We start from the raw sequence: 21,860 nt of genomic DNA on the forward strand, positions 1-21,860 counted from the left end.
TTAGATGGACCAGAATTCCATGAGATGGGCCAGAATTCCATGAGATGGGCCAGAATACCATGAGATGGGCCAGAATTCCATGAGATGGACCAGAATTCCATGAGATGGACCAGAATTCCATGAGATGGGCCAGAATTCCATGAGATGGGCCATTAGATGGACCAGAATTCCAGAGATGGGCCAGAATTCCATCCATGAGATGGGCCAGAATTCCATGAGATGGGCCAGAATTCCATGAGATGGACCAGAATTCCATGAGATGGGCCAGAATTCCATGAGATGGGCCAGAATTCCATGAGATGGGCCAGAATTCCATGAGATGGACCAGAATTCCATTAGATGGACCAGAATTCCATGGACCAGAATTCCATTAGATGGACCAGAATTCCATGAGATGGGCCAGAATTCCATGAGATGGGCCAGAATTCCATGAGATGGGCCAGAATTCCATGAGATGGGCCAGAATACCATGAGATGGGCCAGAATTCCATGAGATGGGCCAGAATACCATGAGATGGGCCAGAATTCCATGAGATAGGCCCTTTTGAAAGCCCTCGGTCGAGGTAGAATACAAAGGTGCATTTTAAGAATGTGGTTGTACACTGAGTTAATTATTTATTGCTAATTTAGTTTAGCGGCCAGCTATCTAAACTTGTTATCATGGTTGAATTACTGTCTGGGGGGCCCCCATTGATTTTGTTAGTCAGTCTCACTCAGATATATTAAAAACTGGAAACATTTCTCTCCACCGGCAGGCAAAATGTGTAAAATTGCAGGAAATAGTCTGTAAAACAGTTAATTTTCCTCTCCGTCCCATGGTAAATTAGTAGAATTGCATGAAATGAGTTATAAAATTGCTAAATATTCTCTGCACCCCACGGCAAAACTCTACCATCAAAGTTGCCCATCCCTGAGATAGACAAAAAAAAATAGCTATAGTAAGTTTGGGAATAATGTGCACAGTAAAATGTAATCACAATCAGAAATGTAAAAATAAACAATGGCATCTGAATGTTATTTACAATTCAGGAGCTTAATAATTAATGTTGACCATATGTATTTGATAATAAAAGTGATAAAAGATGGCATGCTCACTGCAATTTCCATTTTGCCTAATGTAATTATTAGTCTAATGTCGCCATCTAGTGGGTAGTTGTAGAACAGGGGCGGGTACTGCACACATTCTGTGGTTACAGGTCATACGGTCATTGTCATTTGTTTATGACAGTTTTATACAGGATTTAGGACGGGAGATTGATGAAAAATGTTGTGATAATGGGAAACTAACCATTGCCTTGTTTTGCTATGACAAAACTGCTTGTTTTGTCAACACTTTTTTATTTTATTTTATTTTTAGGGTGTATAAATCATTGTGACAAGTAAACTAGTTGCGTTCCTTTCAATGCCAAACAATTATTTATTTATGACAAATCCCACCCAATTGTTGTGGTTTTTAACAATGCTGCTCGCGACAACAATTTAAATCGTTCCCAAACATTCACTGACGATTTGTTTATCATAACTACCAACAATCAATCAGTTTTTTGGGGGGGGGGGTTGATGTCTGTCACAAAGGTTTTCTCTCAAATTGAGCCAGCTTGCTAATATTTGCGACAATGGATAAGCATTCCAAGCGAAGAGCTCAAATTACATTCAAGAGAAGTGAACAAAGTAAAAACGAAGATGACAGTAAAGAAAAATGCCAAAGAAAGAGAGGACCCTGCATCTTCAGCAGTGAAGCATGGAGGTGGTGGGGAACAGGAGAGGCTGATGGGTAGGCCTAAAGGCTGTGGAAGTTCTGGAAATAGTTACGTGGTTCCAGTCAGGCCTAAAGTTATTTCCAAAGCTGATAAATGTGGTGGTGGTGATGGGCATCTAATGTCCACAAGTTCAACACACCTCAAGGAAGACATTCAAGGTCGACCAGTTACATTTGAAAAGGAGAGGGCATCATCATCATCAGCCAGTAAACAGAGTAAAGCCAAATCTGATCATCCCGTGAACTCTCAAGTGCAGGTCATCAAGGGGAAGATCCTCACACCTGCTCCAGGTCAGGCCAAGGTAAACGTTGTTTGAAAACCAACAACGCATCGTCAAGGATGTCCACCTGCAGCTCCCACTATAGACTTTTCCAAACCGATCCATGTTGTTCACGAAAATGGGACGACCTTCACAGTATTGGATGGTAAAGCCATAACGCTCAGTAAAGTTCCATATCCACCAGCTGTTCATGTGAGGGGTCCACCACCTCCAGTAAAGGTGAACACTAGAGGGATGAATCTCACCATGTCAACATCAGACGCAGGTATGAATACGAGCTTACCTAAATTATACATACGGATGTTTTATACTTTTCAGCACATCATTTTCACCTATTGAGTTCATTCACAAACCAATAAACTATGTGAACATTTTCCTTCTAGAAAATCTGGAAGTAACATGGAGAATGGACAGAAATGGCTATATCAAGAGGCCTATGAATGTGTTCATGGTCTGGGCGAGAGTCCACAGGCCTGTCCAAGTCCAACCCAACAGCCAACAATGCAGACGTCAGTGTGCAGCTAGGAGCAGAGTGGAGCAGGCCTATGAATGTGTTCATGGTCTGGGCGAGAGTCCACAGGCCTGTCCAAGTCCAACCCAACAGCCAACAATGCAGACGTCAGGCCTATGTGTGTTCAGCTAGGACAGGCCTGTCCAGAACCCAACAGCCAACAATGCAGACGTCAGTGCAGCTATGAAGGCCTATGTGTTCATGGTCTGGGCGAGAGTGCACTGGCCTGTCCAAGTCCAACCCAACAGCCAACAATGCAGACGTCAGTGTGCAGCTAGGAGCAGAGTGGAGCAAGCTCACTGAGGAAGAGAAGAGGCCCTACTATGAGAAAGCACGTCAACATAGCCCAGGCTGTCTACTTACTCACGCCATTCAAGTCCATTTAGTATAATTATTGTTTCATATATTTATTATATTTCAAAATGCATATAACTAACCTTTACTTGCATCTCAATTGTGTATTCAAAATCTTCACCCATAATCATCACATGTTGGATCTATCAGCTCAGACCTGGAAAAAGAAAGTGCTACGCTTCTGTGATGTCCTTCACCCTTCAACCGGCCTGCTGCTCTGCAGGGACAAGTGTTCCTGGGGGCGTAGTCTTGTCCCATGACCGCGATGACAATGGTCACCAATACCACCAGCACCTCTGTTGCATACACACGGGCTGCAGATAAAGCAATAGCTCACTGTCTGGCTATCCCTCATCAGACACACTTTCAGTTAGTGCACATATATATAAAAACATAAACATACAGAGACTACAAAAACACACTTTTATCAACATGACAAATCTAAAACTACAGTTCATGTTTTAATAGAGATGGATGGCATTATTTACATTTTTTTTTTATTTAACTAGGCAAGCCAGTTAATAACAAATTCTTATTTACAATTACGGCCTACCCCAGACGATGCTGGGCCAATTGTGCACCGCCCTATGGGACTCCCAATCACGGCTGGATGTGATACAGCCTGGATTTGATTTAGGGACTGTCACACCTCTTGCACTGAGATGCAGTGCTTTAGACCACTGCGCCGCTCAGGAGCCACAGTATCTGCTATAACAGTAAACTGGAATAATACATTGCAGTATGAAGCTTAATACAGTAGTTGTTTTGGTCTTCGCCCAGGCTCTAATGTCCAGGGTGATGCAGCAGCAGCCTCTCAGAGTACCAGTCTCCATATTCTCCCAGACTACTGCTTGCCCACATCCCCACCCAACAGCCACTACCTCTGGTGGTAAGCCTGGAGAACGCAAGCGTGAAGCCAGACACTCTGGCAGCAACCTTGAAGAAGCTCTTAAACCCAGGAAAATCAGCAGTCGACAGGCATACTACAAATCTGCCAGTGTGATTCCCTCTACAAGCTTGCCACCCAGCTCCAGATGTCTCCAAATACCACTCTCTAACCTGGTTTATCCAGACATGTATCCTCCATCTCCCATGCCACATCCGGTGGGCCTCTTCCCCACCCCTCGCTTCCCATTTGCTCCGCCCAACTTCATGTCTGGACCCCAGTTTTACCCACCAGGGTAAGCAATGCATGCTGTTTCATGTTGAATACCAATTAAGTACTACAGTATGTAAGTATGCTGTTTGATGTTTTATAATTGTGCAGGTTAGTGGTGAAAATTGAACTATGGTCTTTTGAAACGCCATCATCCCGAGATTGTCTTTTTTTTTCCATATTATACCCTTACCCACACTCCCCATACTCCATACTCCCACACTCCCATACTCCTACCCAGGTCTCCAACCCCATGAGTTCTCAAACCCCATGATTAATCCTATGTCTAATCCGGACTACCCCTATGAGGACAACTACCATCAGCATGAGTCCATGTTCTCCCTTCCCAACAGAGACTAACCATTTCGGCAGAGGGGGGGGGGGGGGGGGGGGGGGCACAGAGATGTCAAGGTCAAGGGTAGACTCCCACTACCTCTGAGCTCCTGGTTTAGGTCCCACCACTGGATGTGCATGACCTGGAGAACGTCTTCACCAATTCTGCGGCAGAGAACCCTGCCAGTGTCTAAGAGGTCCAAGTCACCAACGACGAGGACGGGGAAGAAGTACGCGTGATGAGAATTCTCTAGGGTTAAACCGAAGTGACATCCTTTAGTAAAATCCATGATAGAGACGATTTGTTGATTCAGTGAATCAGTAGTTTGTGTTGTATATAAACACCAAAAAAAGTGTTGATCTAAAAATATATTAATAGTTACTGTTATTCTGAAGTCATTTGTTTTTTAAAGATGAATACTGTTTTATGAGATCGATACTGCTACATATTGCAGTATTTTAAGGTGTTTGATAGGAAGTCTATTTATTTATGTCTTTTTTGTTATACAAATACCTAGTTTATAAGGAGAAGGGGGTGCTTTGCAGGTTTTATGCAGACTGAAAGTCCAGGCATAGACATAGGTACTACTGGCCTATTCAGAGTACTGTGCTCTTTGTATAGAAATCAGATACAAATGCCAATGATCCAATAATACATGCGGAGTGGCCATTTTTACACAAGTACTGCAAATACTGTACATCCAACGTTGTTAATAACTTGCATGTAACTATGGAATTATGTATTTTTCTTAGTAAATGTCAATTAGGTTGTGGTACAGTTGCCTGTCTGGGGCCATCTGTTTTAAAGTTGTTAGCCATCAATAGTTAGGAAAGTCCTAACTGAACAAAGACATCACAGTTGGCTGGACGGAGAGCCCCCTGGGCAGACGATGGCGACTATTTTGTCATCCAATCAGACTTTCTAAACCACGGGCGTATAGTGTGATCGATGGGTCATTTGGCCAATGTTGTGTAAAAGTTTGTGTGCGGAGGCGTTTCCAGGAAGAGACGTTTCATTTTTCTGTAATGGCGGACCACGGAGACGGTGAAAGTATTGTGTTTAACGACAACAGGTGAGGTGATTGCGAATAAAGCCAAGTGAATCATATTTTTCCAGAAGTACTGTTTTCTACGGTTGTTAGCTAGTTTGACATGAATGTGAACATGTCCTCACAATGTCTGATTTGTTACATGCGCTGCAGACTAGTAGCGTATTCAGTGTGGCCACGCTAGCAGCTAACATCATTAGCTAGACTCCCTCCCGACTCGTGGATTTACCTAAACTATGATGATATTTAGCTAGCTGCGCGTCTATTTAAATTGCATAACATTAGCAGCCTAGCTAGTTATCGTAACTAACGTTACATTGGGTAGCTAACTAACTAGTGTACACATTCGCTAGCTACCCCCACTGTGTTGATGTGCGTATTACCAGTACACATTTGCTAGCTACGGTTAGTGTGTTCATGTGGGTATTAGCAGTTTATGTAGGTAGCTAGCTAATGTTAGTCAGTGAGACTGTCAAATTGAACTAACTTAGGATCATAACTTGATTGCATCGTTTGATCCCAACAAGTAATGTATAGCTAGTTAGACTGTAACACAATTTAGCTAGCTAACGTTAGCCTGATAACAACGAATCATGATTTTGTGTGGGGTCACTAACGTTTTGCAAACAATCAGCTGGGAAAGGGGAAGATCGCAAGCGAGTAGATATAGCAACTCGGTGTTGCGTAGTTCGATCGTTATTTTGATTTGGTTCATGAGTCAGGTCCATTTGTTTTGTTTCTAGGATGGCGCAGCAGCAGACGCTGCGTTTCCGCGGCCCTGCTCCTCCTCCAACCCCAGTGATGCGTGGTCCACCCCCACTGCTCAGACCCCCACCTCCCCCCTTCGGTATGATGAGAGGGCCTCCACCACGAGGGCCACTGTTTGGGCGTCCGCCGTTTGACCCCAGCATGCCACCCATACCCCCACCAGGAGGCATGCCCCCACCACTCGGACCCCCTCACCTACAGGTAGACCAGTCAGAGATGAAAGGAATAATTTCTGCCATTGGATCCATCCATCTTTTCTATAGAATGTGACTGTTACACATTTGGTTTGTCAGAGGTATGAATGCTTTGAGAGCCTGAAAATCTTAGACTGCATTGCAAGTATTAAAGGCTTGATTTTTGTATTTCAGAGACCTCCTTTTATGCCCCCGCCGATGGGCAGCATGCCCCCGCCCCCAGGGATGCTATTTCCCCCTGGGATGCCCCCAGTCCCTGCTGCTGGAGCTCATACTCTGCCCCCTACTGATGAGATCTGGGTGGAGAACAAGACACCTGAGGGAAAGGTAAAGAATGGCCTCTTACTTAAAGGAAAGATTGACCCATTTGAATGTTGTTTTTGTGCGTCTCTGAGTGATTTCATGTTTTCATGTGTATTGGAGCTATTGCCGTTCAAGCAAGCAGCAATACAGCCGGTATGTCTAGTTTTGCATCCCAGCTGTATTTCTGCCTGCTTGAACGGCCAATAGATCATCACTTAGAGATGCACAGACACTATATAACATTCACAATGGGTTAATTTTTCCTTTAATTGAGATGTTATGGTAGTTCTCTATTTTAACCTATCTGAATGAATATTTTCTTGTTTCCCCCAGGCATACTACTACAACGCAAGGACTCGAGAGTCAGCCTGGAGCAAACCTGAAGGGGTTAAGGTGATCCAGCAGTCAGAACTCAACCCTATGATGGTGACCCCGGCTGGAACAGGAGCCGCATCCAATAGCAGCACTGCAGCCAGCACTACAGCTGCCACACCCTCTCCAGTGTCCACACAGGCACCTTCCCAGTCTCATACCATGAGTACCAGCCCAGACACCAACACCACCTCTTCTTTGTCCCAGACCATCACTAGTGAGTACAGCTCTGGGAAAGGGACATCTGGATCTTGTTTTAGTTCTCTGGACAGGTCTGATGGTTAGAATTCCTCTTAGTAGGACAAAAGAAGACTGATTTAGTGAAGATCACAAAGTTGGAAATGAGTCGTTTTCTGCTTGTCTATTGTTAGTTTTACTGTATGTCCAGACTGTGATGTAACACTCTGCTGGTCTTTGTCCAGCTTCTGCTGCTACAGATCTGCAGCCTGTGGCCTCCGTCCCCTCGAGTGTGGGAGTGACCCCGATGGCAGTGGTCAGTGTAACCACAGTGCCATCCTCAGTGACACCAGTCCAGACTATGTCCCTGTTGCCCCAAAGTCTCCCGACTGGCCTGCCCCACCACACCATGTCCCAGCCTCACACCACAGCCACTATCCCAGGCTTTCCCCCTGGGGTCATGCACCCCTTCAGGGTGCCTCTACCAGGCATGCATATCCCACTGCCCGGTAAGACATGGTCTGCTCTCTCCTCATCCCAAACCTCTCTACCTCCCTTAACATTACTGACACTCCACCCCTTTCCATACTGTCATTAGTCATCTCTTCATTTGTTTGTCATCTTAACGTTAGGTCTTATTTTTATTCCTGTACATTTTATATTTTAGTCATTTTAGCAGACACTCTTATCCAGAGCGACTTACAGTAGTGAGTGCATTCAGTTTAATCTATTAAAAGTAATAGATTAAACTAATAATTGTGGAGGTAGAATGATCTCGGTCATGGTTGGAGAGAGAAATAAGCAAATCAGAACTTGTATTTGTAGTTTATTTTTTTACTTATTCCACACAACTCCACATTCAGCTCCTTAACATTTTGTTTGTTTTTGCACTGAAGTTATTGGAGAAACGAGTCACTTTTAGTCCTGTAGATAGATGGCAGCATTGCCCATGTTCAGAAAAGGGTCAGCTAGTTGTCTGGAGAAAACAAATGCAGGAGAAAATTCAAATGCCTTTGAGACAATGTCCTATGAAGAAATAGGGCGTTTTTGTTGACTCACTTAGCAATTTTTTTATTAATTTAAAGGTGCAATATGCAGAAAACCCTCCCGCCATTTCCTGGTTGCTAAAATTCAGTTTGTGACTAAACAATATGTATATTTCAGTCAATGTACCATCTAAACTGCTGTGAAATGTCTTTTCAACAACCCAAAATATTGTATTTTCAACTGTTTTTGAAACTGGTGTTGAAAACCGAAAGTAAAAGGTGCAAAAACCACACTTAAGAACGGGAAGCGTAGAAATAGCACACACAGAACAGATCTACTGCTTCTTTGACTTGCTTTCAATGAGAATTTTAGATCTATATCTCGTATTTCTATGTGAATTTGGTTGGGTCATCCAAAAAGTTACACATTGCAGCTTTAAATGTTTCGTTAACAAAAAAAATATATATATATTTAATTTTAATTCAATACTCTCCACATCTACAAAAGCTAATCAGCACTTTATTCATCCATCTGGTTGTTACCAGGAAGATGATACTACCTGTTGTTATCGAAGTGATAGTGGTTGTGGGCCTAGTTTTAATGTGTTGTTGAAATCTGTGTGATCTGCCCTGGCAGCTTGCACCTCTCTCCTCATGTGTCCAATACAATGCTTGCTTGTCCGTTCTTGCAGGTGTAGCAATGATGCAGATAGTAGGCGGTCCCTATATAAAGACAGTCTCCCCCAACCATAACGGTAATTCTTTCAAACATCTCCAGTCAGTATTCTGTTAGATGGCATGTTAGAGATTTGTTGTGAAAATTATGCTTATAATTTTTGGGCTCTTTTGGCATCGGCAAACAATGCGGAGTATTACTGTTGATTTTTTTTATTTATTCAACATTAGTGAGTTAGACATATTTTAGGATTTGTGTCAAATGCTTTTTTTTAAAGAGGATATTTGGGAAGGAGGCATTTTGGTATAGTGTTGATCAACCAATAGCTGTTTGGACAAAACCGCAATGTGGACTTGTCAGTACTGTCTCCGTTGTACTGTTTTTAGCTAGGTTACTTTTAGCAGGGTTTGATTTTTGAGTGGTAATTTAGTCACTGGTATATAGGTCCTTGTTTTGACAGGCAACACACCTATTTTAGGTTAGGTTATTTTCCCTTTAGTACAGGAAATTCACATTTTATTAATGTTGTATGGTCATTTGATAATCATGTTCTTCTTGTGGCATGCCTTGGTGTGTTTTTGTTAACATCCCAGTGGCTCAGTTTTAGATGTTACCTGTGTACTCATGGCTAAGCAGAGAAGGCCCTATATTTACAATTTGAAAATGAGGTCAAAGTGTTGGAACTAAGACCTTTTTTATATGTCAGGTGAATTCCTATGACCTCTAAACTACATGCAGTGCATCCGGAAAGTATTCAGACCCCTTTACTTTTCCCAATGTTGTTACATTACAGCCTTATTCTTAGATGTATACAACAAATAATAATTCCTCAATCTACACACAATACCCCATAATGACAAAGCAAAAACAGGTTTTCTGAAAATTTAGCAAGAAAAAAAAGTTTTTTTTTTACACATCATGCTACAAGCTTGTCACACCTGTATTTGGGGAGTTTCTCCCGTTCTTCTCTGCAGATCCTCTCAAGCTCTGTCCGGTTGAATGGGGAGCGTCGCAGCACAGGTATTCTCAGGTTTTTACAGGGATGTTAGACCGAGTACAAGTCCAGGCTCTGGCCGGACTACTAAAGGACATTCAGAGACTTGTCCTGAAGCCAATCCTGTGTTGCCTTAGCTGTGTGCTTAGGGTTGTTTTATTTATTTTATCTTTATTTAACTAGTCAAGTCAGTTAAGAACAAATTCTTATTTTCAATGACGGCCTAGGAACAGTGGGTTAACTGCCTGTTCAGGGGCAGAACTACAGTACCTTGTCAGCTCAGGGGTTTGAACTTGCAACCTTTGTCCTGTTGGAAGATGAACCTTCGCCCCAATCTGAGGTCTGGAGCAGGTTTTCATCAAGGATCTCACTACTTTGCTCCGTTGATCTTAGCCTCACGCCTGACTCGTCTCCCAGTCCTTGCCTCTGAAAAACATCCCCACAACATGATGCTGCCACCCACACTTCACAGTAGGGATGTTGACAGGTTTCTTCCAGACGTGACGCTTCGCATTCAGGCCAAAGAGTTCATTCTTGGTTTCATCAGACCAGAGAATCTTGTTTATCATGGTCTGGGTGTCTTTAGGTGCCTTTTGGCAAACTCCAATTGGGCTGTCGTGCCTTTTTATAGTGGCTTCAGTCTGGCCACTCTACCACAAAGGCCTGATTGGTGAAGTGCTGCAGAGATGGTTCTCCTTCTGTAAGATTCTCCCATCTCCACAGAGGAACTAGAACTCTGTCAGTGACCATCGGGTTCTTGGTGACCTCCCTGACCAAGGCCCTTCTCCCATGATTTTTCAGTTTGGCCGGTCGGCCAGCTCTAGGAAGAGTCCTGGTGGTTCCAAACTTCTTCCATTTATGAATGATGGAGGCCACTGTTCTTGGGGATCTTCAATACTGAAGAAATGTTTTGGTACCCTTCCCCAGATCTGTGCCATGACACAATCCTGTCTCGGAGATCTACAGACAATTCCTTCGACCTCGTGGCTTGTTTCTTTGCTCTGACATGCACTGTCAGCTGTGGGACGTTATATAGACAGGTGTGCCTTTCCAAATCATGTCCAATCAATTGCATTTACCACAGGTGGACTCCCAAGTTGTAGAAACATCTCAAGGATGATCAATGGTAACAGGATGCACCTGAGCTCAATTTCAAGTCTCATAACAGGGTCTGAATACTTGTAAATACTTGTAATTTGCAAACATTTCTTAATCTGTTTTCGCTTGGTCATTATGGGGTATTGTGTGTAGATTGCAAACTATATGTACATTTAATACAGTTTAGAATAAGACTGTAACGTAACAAAATGTGGGAAAAGTCAAGGGGTCTGAATACTTTCTGAAGGCCCTGTACATCCTCAGAACTTTTCAAGAATGAGTGACACAAGCTCTAGCAAAAGTGTCAATAACACAGCATCTATTACCTTTTGGACCCTTTTACCCAAAAGGAAGTAGATGCCCTACCCGCCCCACGCCCCCTGCTTTGTGGCTGGCTTTGTTTAGATGTGCAGTAGAATGGCTTTATCAGACAAGGAGTGTGTCTTAAGAACTATTCTGTGTGTATTTGACCTTCCACAGGTATGCTGCCTGGCATGGGCCCTCCTCTTGTTCCCATGATGCACCACCCTCAGTTGGCCCTGGCGGCGCCCGCCTTGTCAGGCCTCCAGTTCCCAGAGTGGTCTGAGTACAAAACGGCCGACGGGAAGACCTACTACTACAACAACCGCACACTGGAGTCCACCTGGGACAAACCCCAGGAACTACGGGAGAAAGGTTGCTCTACTTAAAGCTTTGGATTTCTCCAACCAGCTAGCATTCATGCTCCACTGGTTAAGTGAGGTTTTAGATGTTGCCTATCTAATGTGTGCATTTTTCCTCTCCTGTAGAGAAAGAGGCAGAGAAGGCCAAAGAGAGACAGCAGGCCCTGGAGGAGGAGGCTATGGAGATGGAGGATGAACAGCCTAAAATAGAGCTCCCCAAGGAGGTGAAGGAGGTGAGAGGAGAACTGGAGCCATCTACTAGTCACATCATTCTGGCCTGCATTTGATCATTATTATTATTGTCATCTACCTTAATAAAAGTTGTATTCCTTTCATTGAGCAGGTTAAGGAGGAGGAGATGACTGAAGAGGAGAAAGCAGCACAGAAAGCTAAGCCCGTGGCCACTAACCCAATACCTGGCACTCCCTGGTATGTAACAGAAAGCCAAGCCCGTGGCCACTAACCCAATACCTGGCACTCCCTGGTATGTAACAGAAAGCTAAGCCCGTGGCCACTAACCCAATACCTGGCACTCCCTGGTATGTAACAGAAAGCCTGTGGCCACTAACCCAATACCTGGCACTCCCTGGTATGTAACAGAAAGCCCGTGGCCACTAACCCAATACCTGGCACTCCCTGGTATGTAACAGAAAGCTAAGCCCGTGGCCACTAACCCAATACCTGGCACTCCCTGGTATGTAACAGAAAGCCCGTGGCCACTAACCCAATACCTGGCACTCCCTGGTATGTAACAGAAAGCCAAGCCCGTGGCCACTAACCCAATACCTGGCACTCCCTGGTATGTAACAGAAAGCTAAGCCCGTGGCCACTAACCCAATACCTGGCACTCCCTGGTATGTAACAGAAAGCCAAGCCCGTGGCCACTAACCCAATACCTGGCACTCCCTGGTATGTAACAGAAAGCTAAGCCCGTGGCCACTAACCCAATACCTGGCACTCCCTGGTATGTAACAGAAAGCCAAGCCCGTGGCCACTAACCCAATACCTGGCACTCCCTGGTATGTAACAGAAAGCCCGTGGCCACTAACCCAATACCTGGCACTCCCTGGTATGTAACAGAAAGCCAAGCCCGTGGCCACTAACCCAATACCTGGCACTCCCTGGTATGTAACAGAAAGCCCGTGGCCACTAACCCAATACCTGGCACTCCCTGGTATGTAACAGAAAGCCAAGCCCGTGGCCACTAACCCAATACCTGGCACTCCCTGGTATGTAACAGAAAGCCCGTGGCCACTAACCCAATACCTGGCACTCCCTGGTATGTAACAGAAAGCCATGCCCGTGGCCACTAACCCAATACCTGGCACTCCCTGGTATGTAACAGAAAGCCCGTGGCCACTAACCCAATACCTGGCACTCCCTGGTATGTAACAGAAAGCCAAGCCCGTGGCCACTAACCCAATACCTGCCACTCCCTGGCATGTTCCACTGATGGTAACAGAGCTTTGTGCTGTTGTCTGGAGGCTGAACTTGCATCAGTCACACGCCCTGGTGCCCTATTGAACTTGTGTGTGTTTAGGTGTATTGTGTGGACCGGTGACGAGCGGGTGTTCTACTACAACCCCACCACGCGTCTCTCCATGTGGGACCGGCCAGAGGAGCTGGTGGGACGGGCCGACGTTGACAAGAACATCCAGGAACCACCTCATAAGAGAGGCTTGGAGGACGCCACCAGGAAGCTGGGTACGACCACACACAGGCTCACTCATCCTGCCTCTGTAGGTGTTCATGACGATGGCCTCATCACTTCTCTCCCTCAGGAATCAGCAAAGAGGAGCTGGAGCAGGCAGCAGAGGAAGCTCTGGAAGATGAGCCTGTGAAGGCCAAGAAGAGGAAGTAAGTCCCCAGTCCTCTCCACCTAAGGGCCCAGCACACTTTACTAGGGGCCAGTAACAGCATGACGAGGCACTCAGTCATTCTTCATCGTCTGAACAGATTAAACAGCATGTACAAATTGAAATCAACCCATGATGTATTCTGGATAAAAATATCTCAATTCTTAGTTTAAGGTTTAGTTGGGGTGTTTGGTCGCGAACCCTAAATTGCTTGATTTTTGTATTTTCCTCTGGGGGTGGAGGGACTAACTCTGTGGGAGGTAGTTTTTAACCCAGCCTGTACTGACTTAGTAAAGCCTATGATGTCTTCACTGGTTCTGTTAAAGTGGTCAATCAATGGTCACTGTCCAGGTTACCCAATCAGTCACTGTTTCCCCATCAGTGCCCTCCAAGCCTGCCTCTCCCGCTACCCTAAACACTGGTCCCGTTGCACAAGAGACTATTTTTCAGGGAAAAGGCCTGTAGAACACATGGTGATGCCAACGTGGGCCTCCAAGGTAACCACCTTGCTTGACCTCCTTCTTCTAGAACTACTGCTTTAGGAACCCCAATGAGCAAATGAAGACGTTCCCCGCCCCGTCTCGCCATAGCTATATGTGATAACGGAACACTGAATACAAATCCAAGACCGTGAATATCAGTGGTCAGGTATTTGACAAATCCTCCCCCTCTCAATCTTTAAAAGCTGTAGGACCTGTGCAACACCCAACTTATATCATTTGGAGTCCACTCATTTGGTAGAGATGGCTGATAATTGATCGGTCAAGTATAGCAGAACACCTGGGTAGAGAACATAGAAGAACATACTGTATCATTTCCCCAATTGAAGAAGTAAAGTTGCACCCCAGGCCAGCCCCCTACCCCTCCCCCCCCGGTCTATCACTAACCCTCCCCTGTGCCTGGGTCTTGACGTCTTCCCTCCGCTTGCAGGAAGGAGGAAGTGATGAAAGAGGCGGACTCTGAGAAAGAGGCAGCCATGGAGGCAGAGCTGAAGGCGGCCCGGGAGCGGGCCATCGTGCCCCTGGAGAAGCGCATGACACAGTTCAGGGACATGCTGCTGAAGAGAGGGGTAAAACACTTCAATCCAACGCAATACTGTAACGTTAGACACATTAATCTGAATGGAAGCCCACCAAGGTACACTCTTAAGTTAATTCTCCTTGTCTTTGGTGTTTAATTTCTGTTCTTCCTGCCTCTATCCCTGACTTCTATCTTATGCCCAGTTGATTGACATTTCTGCTTATGTTTTGGTAATAGTTCAAGAAGTACATTCATAAAAGTTAGTTAAACATGTTATGTACATATCTATAATAGTGTTGAATTGTTAATGATAGACTAAGAATTTAACATTTCACTATTCTTTGTAGGGAAGAAGTAATTTGAAATCTATTTATTGAACATAATGGTGACTTTCTTTGAAAATGACATGCACATGCTGTACTGGATCAGTGTTAGGTTTTTCCAATACATTCATCAGATCTATATGTCTTCAGGACTACCCTGCCAATGGCGGGGTCGTCCTTTACAAACATTCATCAGATCTATATGTCTTCAGGACTACCCTGCCAATGACGGGGTCGTCCTTTACAAACATTCATCAGATCTATATGTCTTCAGGACTACCCTGCCAATGACGGGGTCGTCCTTTACAAACATTCATCAGATCTATATGTCTTCAGGACTACCCTGCCAATGACGGGGTCGTCCTTTACAAACATTCATCAGATCTATATGTCTTCAGGACTACCCTGCCAATGGCGGGGTCGTCCTTTACAAACATTCATCAGATCTATATGTCTTCAGGACTACCCTGCCAATGGCGGGGTCGTCCTTTACAAACATTCATCAGATCTATATGTCTTCAGGACTACCCTGCCAATGGCGGGGTCGTCCTTTACAAACATTCATCAGATCTATATGTCTTCAGGACTACCCTGCCAATGGCGGGGTCGTCCTTTACAAACATTCATCAGATCTATATGTCTTCAGGACTACCCTGCCAATGACGGGGTCGTCCTTTACAAACATTCATCAGATCTATATGTCTTCAGGACTACCCTGCCAATGGCGGGGTCGTCCTTTACAAACATTCATCAGATCTATATGTCTTCAGGACTACCCTGCCAATGGCGGGGTCGTCCTTTACAAACATTCATCAGATCTATATGTCTTCAGGACTACCCTGCCAATGGCGGGGTCGTCCTTTACAAACTGGCATGCAGAGTAGATGATGTCATTATGTTGTCATCTCCTCTGATTTGGGATCAGATTTAATGTGTTCAGCTTCCTGTTTCTGTATTACATGAATTATGTATCAACTTCTTTATCCTAGAAACAGTTGTTCAGAACCAAAACAGGCATATTGCAACTCTGATGCATCCAAAGCAGAGTTAGAAAAATAAAAAAAAACTAATTGGATCGTAAAATGTATTAAACTTCCCCAGCAGGGGAAATGTATTAAACTTCCCCAGCAGGGGAAATGTATTAAACTTCCCCAGCAGGGGAGTTATTGGTGCTGCTGTCTGCAGCCTTTTCCAAGAGCACCACCAGGCGTGATGCAGGCCTTTATGGCACATTGCTCTGCTGTATTGTTCCTTTGGGTGTCACTAGTTTGAGTAAAACGTGACTCATTCCTTTTAGATTTGAGGGGGATTGATTGGTTCCTTTTAGATTTGAGGGGGATTGATTTGGCCGACGGGGGATTATTTTCCCTCGAAGGAAATCAATTTGACTGATGACTGAAAGTGTTATGTGAATGTTGTTGAAGCCCAACTTGATTGGCCTGGTCTCACGCCCTCTAAACCCCGCACCCACAGGTCTCAGCGTTCTCTACGTGGGAGAAAGAGCTGCACAAGATAGTTTTTGATCCGCGATACCTGCTGCTTAACCCCAAAGAGAGAAAGCAGGTATTGTACACTAACAGAACTCATTTATCAATTTAGATTTGATTTGTTTCCATATTTAGTCATATTATGATATGAGCTGTTTCCCCCTATGGGGGAAAGGTCAGAGCTCTACAATCAGGTAATATATGTATTTCCCAAGGGGTTATCTGCCAGTTGTGTGTGTATTTATGCTAACTGTTGTTCCATGTGTGTCTGCTGATCCTGTGCAGGTGTTTGACCAGTATGTGAAGACCCGAGCTGAGGAGGAGAGAAAAGAGAAGAAGAATAAACTGATGCAGTCTAAGGACGAGTTCAGGAAGATGATGGAGGAGGCCAAGCTCACAGCCAGGTCAGACCTCACTATAAACACTGGTTAATATGGTACCAGGTACCAGCCAGGTCAGACCTCACTATAAACACTGGTTAATACGGTACCAGGTACCAGCCAGGTCAGACCTCACTACAAACACTGGTTAATATGGTACCAGGTACCAGCCAGGTCAGATCTCACTACAAACACTGGTTAATATGGTACCAGGTACCAGCCAGGTCAGACCTCACTACAAACACTGGTTAATACGGTACCAGGTACCAGCCAGGTGGTTTAGTTAATACGGTACCAGGTACCAGCCAGGTCAGACCTCACTATAAACACTGGTTAATACGGTACCAGGTACCAGCCAGGTCAGACCTCACTACAAACACTGGTTAATACGGTACCAGGTACCAGCCAGGTCAGACCTCACTACAAACACTGGTTAATATGGTACCAGGTACCAGCCAGGTCAGACCTCACTATAAACACTAGTTAATACTGTACCAGGTACCAGCCAGGTCAGACCTCACTATAAACACTAGTTAATATGGTACCAGGTACCAGCCAGGTCAGATTTCACTATAAACACTGGTTAATACGGTACCAGGTACCAGCCAGGTCAGACCTCACTACAAACACTGGTTAATACGGTACCAGGTACCAGCCAGGTGGTTTAGTTAATACGGTACCAGGTACCAGCCAGGTCAGACCTCACTATAAACACTGGTTAATACGGTACCAGGTACCAGCCAGGTCAGACCTCACTACAAACACTGGTTAATATGGTACCAGGTACCAGCCAGGTCAGATCTCACTACAAACACTGGTTAATATGGTACCAGGTACCAGCCAGGTCAGACCTCACTACAAACACTGGTTAATACGGTACCAGGTACCAGCCAGGTCAGACCTCACTACAAACACTGGTTAATACGGTACCCGCCAGGTGGTTTAGTTAATACGCTACCCGCCAGGTGGTTTAGTTAATACGGTACCCGCCAGGTGGTCTAGTTAATACGCTACCCGCCAGGTGGTTTAGTTAATACGCTACCCGCCAGGTGGTTTAGTTAATACGGTACCCGCCAGGTGGTTTAGTTAATACGCTACCCGCCAGGTGGTTTAGTTAATACGGTACCCGCCAGGTGGTCTAGTTAATACGCTACCCGCCAGGTGGTTTAGTTAATACGGTACCCGCCAGGTGGTTTAGTTAATACGGTACCCGCCAGGTGGTTTAGTTAATACGGTACCCGCCAGGTGGTTTAGTTAATACGGTACCCGCCAGGTGGTTTAGTTAATACGGTACCCGCCAGGTGGTTTAGTTAATACGGTACCCGCCAGGTGGTTTAGTTAATACGGTACCCGCCAGGTGGTTTAGTTAATACGCTACCCGCCAGGTGGTTTAGTTAATACGCTACCCGCCAGGTGGTTTAGTTAATACGGTACCCGCCAGGTGGTTTAGTTAATACGCTACCCGCCAGGTGGTTTGGTTAATACGGTACCCGCCAGGTGGTCTGGTTAATACGGTACCCGCCAGGTGGTTTAGTTAATACGCTACCCGCCAGGTGGTCTAGTTAATACGCTACCCGCCAGGTGGTCTAGTTAATACGGTACCCGCCAGGTGGTCTAGTTAATACGGTACCCGCCAGGTGGTTTAGTTAATACGGTACCCGCCAGGTGGTTTAGTTAATACGGTACCCGCCAGGTGGTTTAGTTAATACGGTACCCGCCAGGTGGTTTAGTTAATACGCTACCCGCCAGGTGGTCTAGTTAATACGCTACCCGCCAGGTGGTCTAGTTAATACGGTACCCGCCAGGTGGTTTAGTTAATACGGTACCCGCCAGGTGGTCTAGTTAATACGGTACCCGCCAGGTGGTTTAGTTAATACGCTACCCGCCAGGTGGCTAGTGTCTCTCAGGGAACTAAGAGTTGCTGTGTTGTTTGTTTCAGGACAACGTTCAGTGAGTTTGCATCCAAGCACGCCAAGGACCCACGGTTCAAGGCCATAGAGAAGATGAAGGACCGGGAGGCCATCTTTATCGAGTTCATGACCGCTCTCAAGAAGAAAGAGAAGGAGGACTCCAAGAACAGAGGAGAGAAGGTGAGCGCTGGTCTGGAAACCTCCATGGCCACTGAAAACAGTAGCCTGAGGAAGTGATATGCTGGACAGGTAACTACATACCTGGATGCTGTGCTTAGTGAAACCTGGAGACATTTGGAGTATCTGATCATGTGTATGTCCCTATTGTAAACCTGGTCTCTGTCCCAGGTGAAGCAGGACTTCTTTGAGTTGCTTGGCGACCACCAGCTGGACGGAGGGCAGCGCTGGAGCAAGGTGAAGGACAGGCTGGAGGGAGACCCTCGCTACAAGGCTGTGGAGAGCTCCAACACCAGAGAGGAACTCTACAAGCAGTATGTGGACAAGCAGGCCAAGGTGGGAGGAACAGGATATTACCTCAGAGGCTGCCCTTCCTGCTCATAAACTCACTGACTCCAGCTTGTCATCTGACTTTTAACCCAGCCCAATTCAGTGCCACAGTCTTAAGTCTGTTTAGCCTCTTGACGTGATGGGTGTCATGATGCCTGTAATGATTGCATGCCTCTGTGTATATGATGATGCTGCCAGAACATGTATTTGATGGTGTGTCTCTGCTGCCAGAACATGGACTCTGATAAGGAGAAGGAGATGGAGCGAGCAGCCAGGATAGAGGCCAGTCTGAGGGAGAGGGAGCGCGAGGTGCAGAAGGCCCGCTCTGAGCAGACCAAGGAGATCGACAGAGAGCGGGAGCAGCACAAGAGGGAGGAAGCCATCCAGCACTTCAGAGCCCTCATGTCAGACATGGTGAGCTCACACCATCCGCTGAAGTTGGTTTCCCCAATAAGGCACCGACAGGACTACATTTGTAGCTGAGAACTTGGGTGAACCAAACATTTACTTAGATTAAACCCAGTTTGATATGGCCACTGGAAGATCGTCTCAGCCGGGCAGATCAGAGACAAGACAGGAACCTTTGTTTTCAGATTGACCTTGTTAATGCCCAGACTTGTATTATGTGGATGAGGAACCATGTGCCAGGTCTTAATGCTGCTGGTGTGTGTTGTGATCAGGTGAGGTCGTCTGACGCGTCGTGGTCAGACACCAGGCGTAACCTGCGTAAGGACCACCGCTGGGAGTCCGCCTCTCTGTTGGAGAGAGACGAGAAGGAGAAACTGTTCAACGAACACGTTGAGGCGCTCTCCAAGAAGAAGAAGGAGAACTTCAGACAGCTACTGGACGAGACCGTCATGGTGAGAGACAACGTTTGGGCTGGTGTTACGCTCTCATTACAGGGCACATATGTACACCAACACAGCTGCATTAAATGTAAACTCACCGCAGTCCATCTGTGTCACCATTAAGGTGGTACTGTAAACCTGCATGTCATTCAGATAGAGTATGATCCTGTGACGGATGACTTGGTAGTACGTGCGTTGATTGAGTGTTCGCCACAGATCACACTGACCACCACGTGGAAGGAGGTGAAGAAGATCATTAAAGAGGATCCTCGCTGTATCAAGTTCTCCAGTAGTGACAGAGTAAGACCTTTCTCTTTTACCTTGCTGTGTTCTACTGGTTGAGTCAGCCAGCCACCCATGTACTCTGTGTTCTACTGGTTGAGTCAGCCAGCCACCCATGTACTCTGTGTTCTACTGGTTGAGTCAGCCAGCCACCCATGTACTCTGTGTTCTACTGGTTGAGTCAGCCAGCCACCCATGTACTCTGTGTTCTACTGGTTGAGCCAGCCACCCATGTTCTCTGTGTTCTACTGGTTGAGCCAGCCACCCTTGTACTCTGTGTTCTACTGGTTGAGTCAGCCAGCCACCCATGTTCTCGGTTAACACCAGGCAAAGACGCTGAGCGGTTCGTCTCCTTTTGGTTTGTAGAAAAAACAGAGGGAGTTTGAAGACTACATCAAAGACAAGTACATCACAGCCAAAGCTGACTTCAGAACACTTCTGAAAGAGACCAAGTTCATCACGTACAGGTGAGTACAGCAACGGGCTGGATTGTGACATTCTTTCATTGGTAGCTGGGTGAATATGTATCACAGGTTGGATCATTTTAATGGCATTTATTCTTGTGTAGATTAGGTGTACTTAAAACTGGAGTTTTAAACAATTATTAGATAAATTGAGTCAGGAGGAGGTGCTATTGGTCCATCTGCATTGCCTCTTTACTGACCCCCCCCCCATGTTGTCGTCCTCTCAGGTCGCGGAAGTTGCTCCAGGAGTCTGACCAGCACCTGAAGGATGTGGAGAAGGTTCTGCAGAATGACAAGCGTTACCTGGTGCTGGACTGTGTCCCGGATGAGAGGAGAAAACTCCTCATGTTCTACATTGAGGATCTGGACCGCCGGGGTCCCCCTCCTCCCCCCACTGCCTCGGAGCCAACACGTCGCTCCACCAAGTGACCAGAGACTGCTAGAAACCCTGAGCATGAACCAGCCCTGCACCTATTCTAGTGCAGTATTAAACTGTAATGTCCTAATGCCTTGTGGTAAACCTGGAACATCCATCCCTGTATTTATTCAAGTGTCAGTAGTGCAGAGCTCTGGCTCTCCTCTCCTGCCTACAGGGCCTGATGATGTGCCACTGCTCTAACCCCTGACATCTGACCTTTGGCTCAGCTGAGGTCAGAGGGATCGGCGTAGTAGTACATCTGCAGCCACCTATGACGTTAGACAACTGTAAATGATGAACTCTGCTGTTTCTGTGACTCAAGGCATTGCAGGCCTTAGTAACTGTTTTTAGGGTGTCGTTGACGGCGACCAACTCACAGTACAGTTTGAATGTTAACGTTTCTTCTCAGTGGTTTCATTTTGATGCGTTGCTTTTTCTGTACATGTTTACTGGAATAAAGACAACTTTTCTTTTTTTAACAATGCAGTCCTGTGATATGTTAATAGTTAAATGTTTAAACTCGGGATCACTGAGCCCATAATAAAGACATGAATATTTAATGTACCTATTATTATTTTTTTATTTGACATTTTGTAAAGTTCTTTAAAAAATTGGAACAAAAAGCTTGCTACATTGTTTTAATCAATACTACCTGGTAACATCGCTTCCTCTGCATGTTTTAAAACCTTCAT

The 21,860-nt window shown here is 45.5% G+C and overlaps 1 protein-coding gene and 2 pseudogenes across 3 annotated transcripts; all 3 read left to right on the forward strand.

Moving 5' to 3' along the window:
- The first annotated feature begins 1,683 nt into the window (after positions 1 to 1,683).
- LOC139419817 (uncharacterized) lies at positions 1,684 to 3,229 on the forward strand (annotated as a pseudogene).
- A 462-nt stretch (positions 3,230 to 3,691) lies between these two features.
- On the forward strand, positions 3,692 to 4,648 carry LOC139419818 (transcription factor SOX-30-like; annotated as a pseudogene).
- Positions 4,649 to 5,384: 736 nt separating this feature from the next.
- Positions 5,385 to 21,647, forward strand: LOC139417998 (transcription elongation regulator 1b (CA150)). 3 transcript variants are annotated; one of them, XM_071167064.1, is made up of 21 exons: positions 5,385 to 5,467; positions 6,187 to 6,412; positions 6,580 to 6,732; positions 7,042 to 7,297; positions 7,503 to 7,766; positions 8,936 to 8,998; positions 11,492 to 11,686; positions 11,800 to 11,906; positions 12,017 to 12,102; positions 13,214 to 13,377; positions 13,455 to 13,530; positions 14,460 to 14,598; positions 16,346 to 16,435; positions 16,645 to 16,763; positions 18,679 to 18,829; positions 18,998 to 19,162; positions 19,388 to 19,570; positions 19,837 to 20,016; positions 20,221 to 20,304; positions 20,653 to 20,753; positions 20,978 to 21,647. In XM_071167064.1, exons 1-21 carry the CDS (start codon positions 5,421 to 5,423, stop codon positions 21,177 to 21,179), a joined length of 3,051 nt encoding a protein of 1,016 aa, XP_071023165.1. In that variant the 5' UTR covers positions 5,385 to 5,420; the 3' UTR covers positions 21,180 to 21,647. The 3 variants fall into 3 exon arrangements, with proteins under 3 accessions (XP_071023165.1, XP_071023167.1, XP_071023166.1); XM_071167065.1 differs by having other exon boundaries at positions 5,404 to 5,467; positions 7,518 to 7,766; XM_071167066.1 differs by lacking the exon at positions 8,936 to 8,998.
- The last annotated feature ends 213 nt before the right edge of the window (positions 21,648 to 21,860 follow it).

The sequence above is a fragment of the Oncorhynchus clarkii genome, chromosome 10 (genome assembly GCF_045791955.1).
Source record: "Oncorhynchus clarkii lewisi isolate Uvic-CL-2024 chromosome 10, UVic_Ocla_1.0, whole genome shotgun sequence".
Lineage (NCBI taxonomy): Eukaryota > Metazoa > Chordata > Actinopteri > Salmoniformes > Salmonidae > Oncorhynchus > Oncorhynchus clarkii.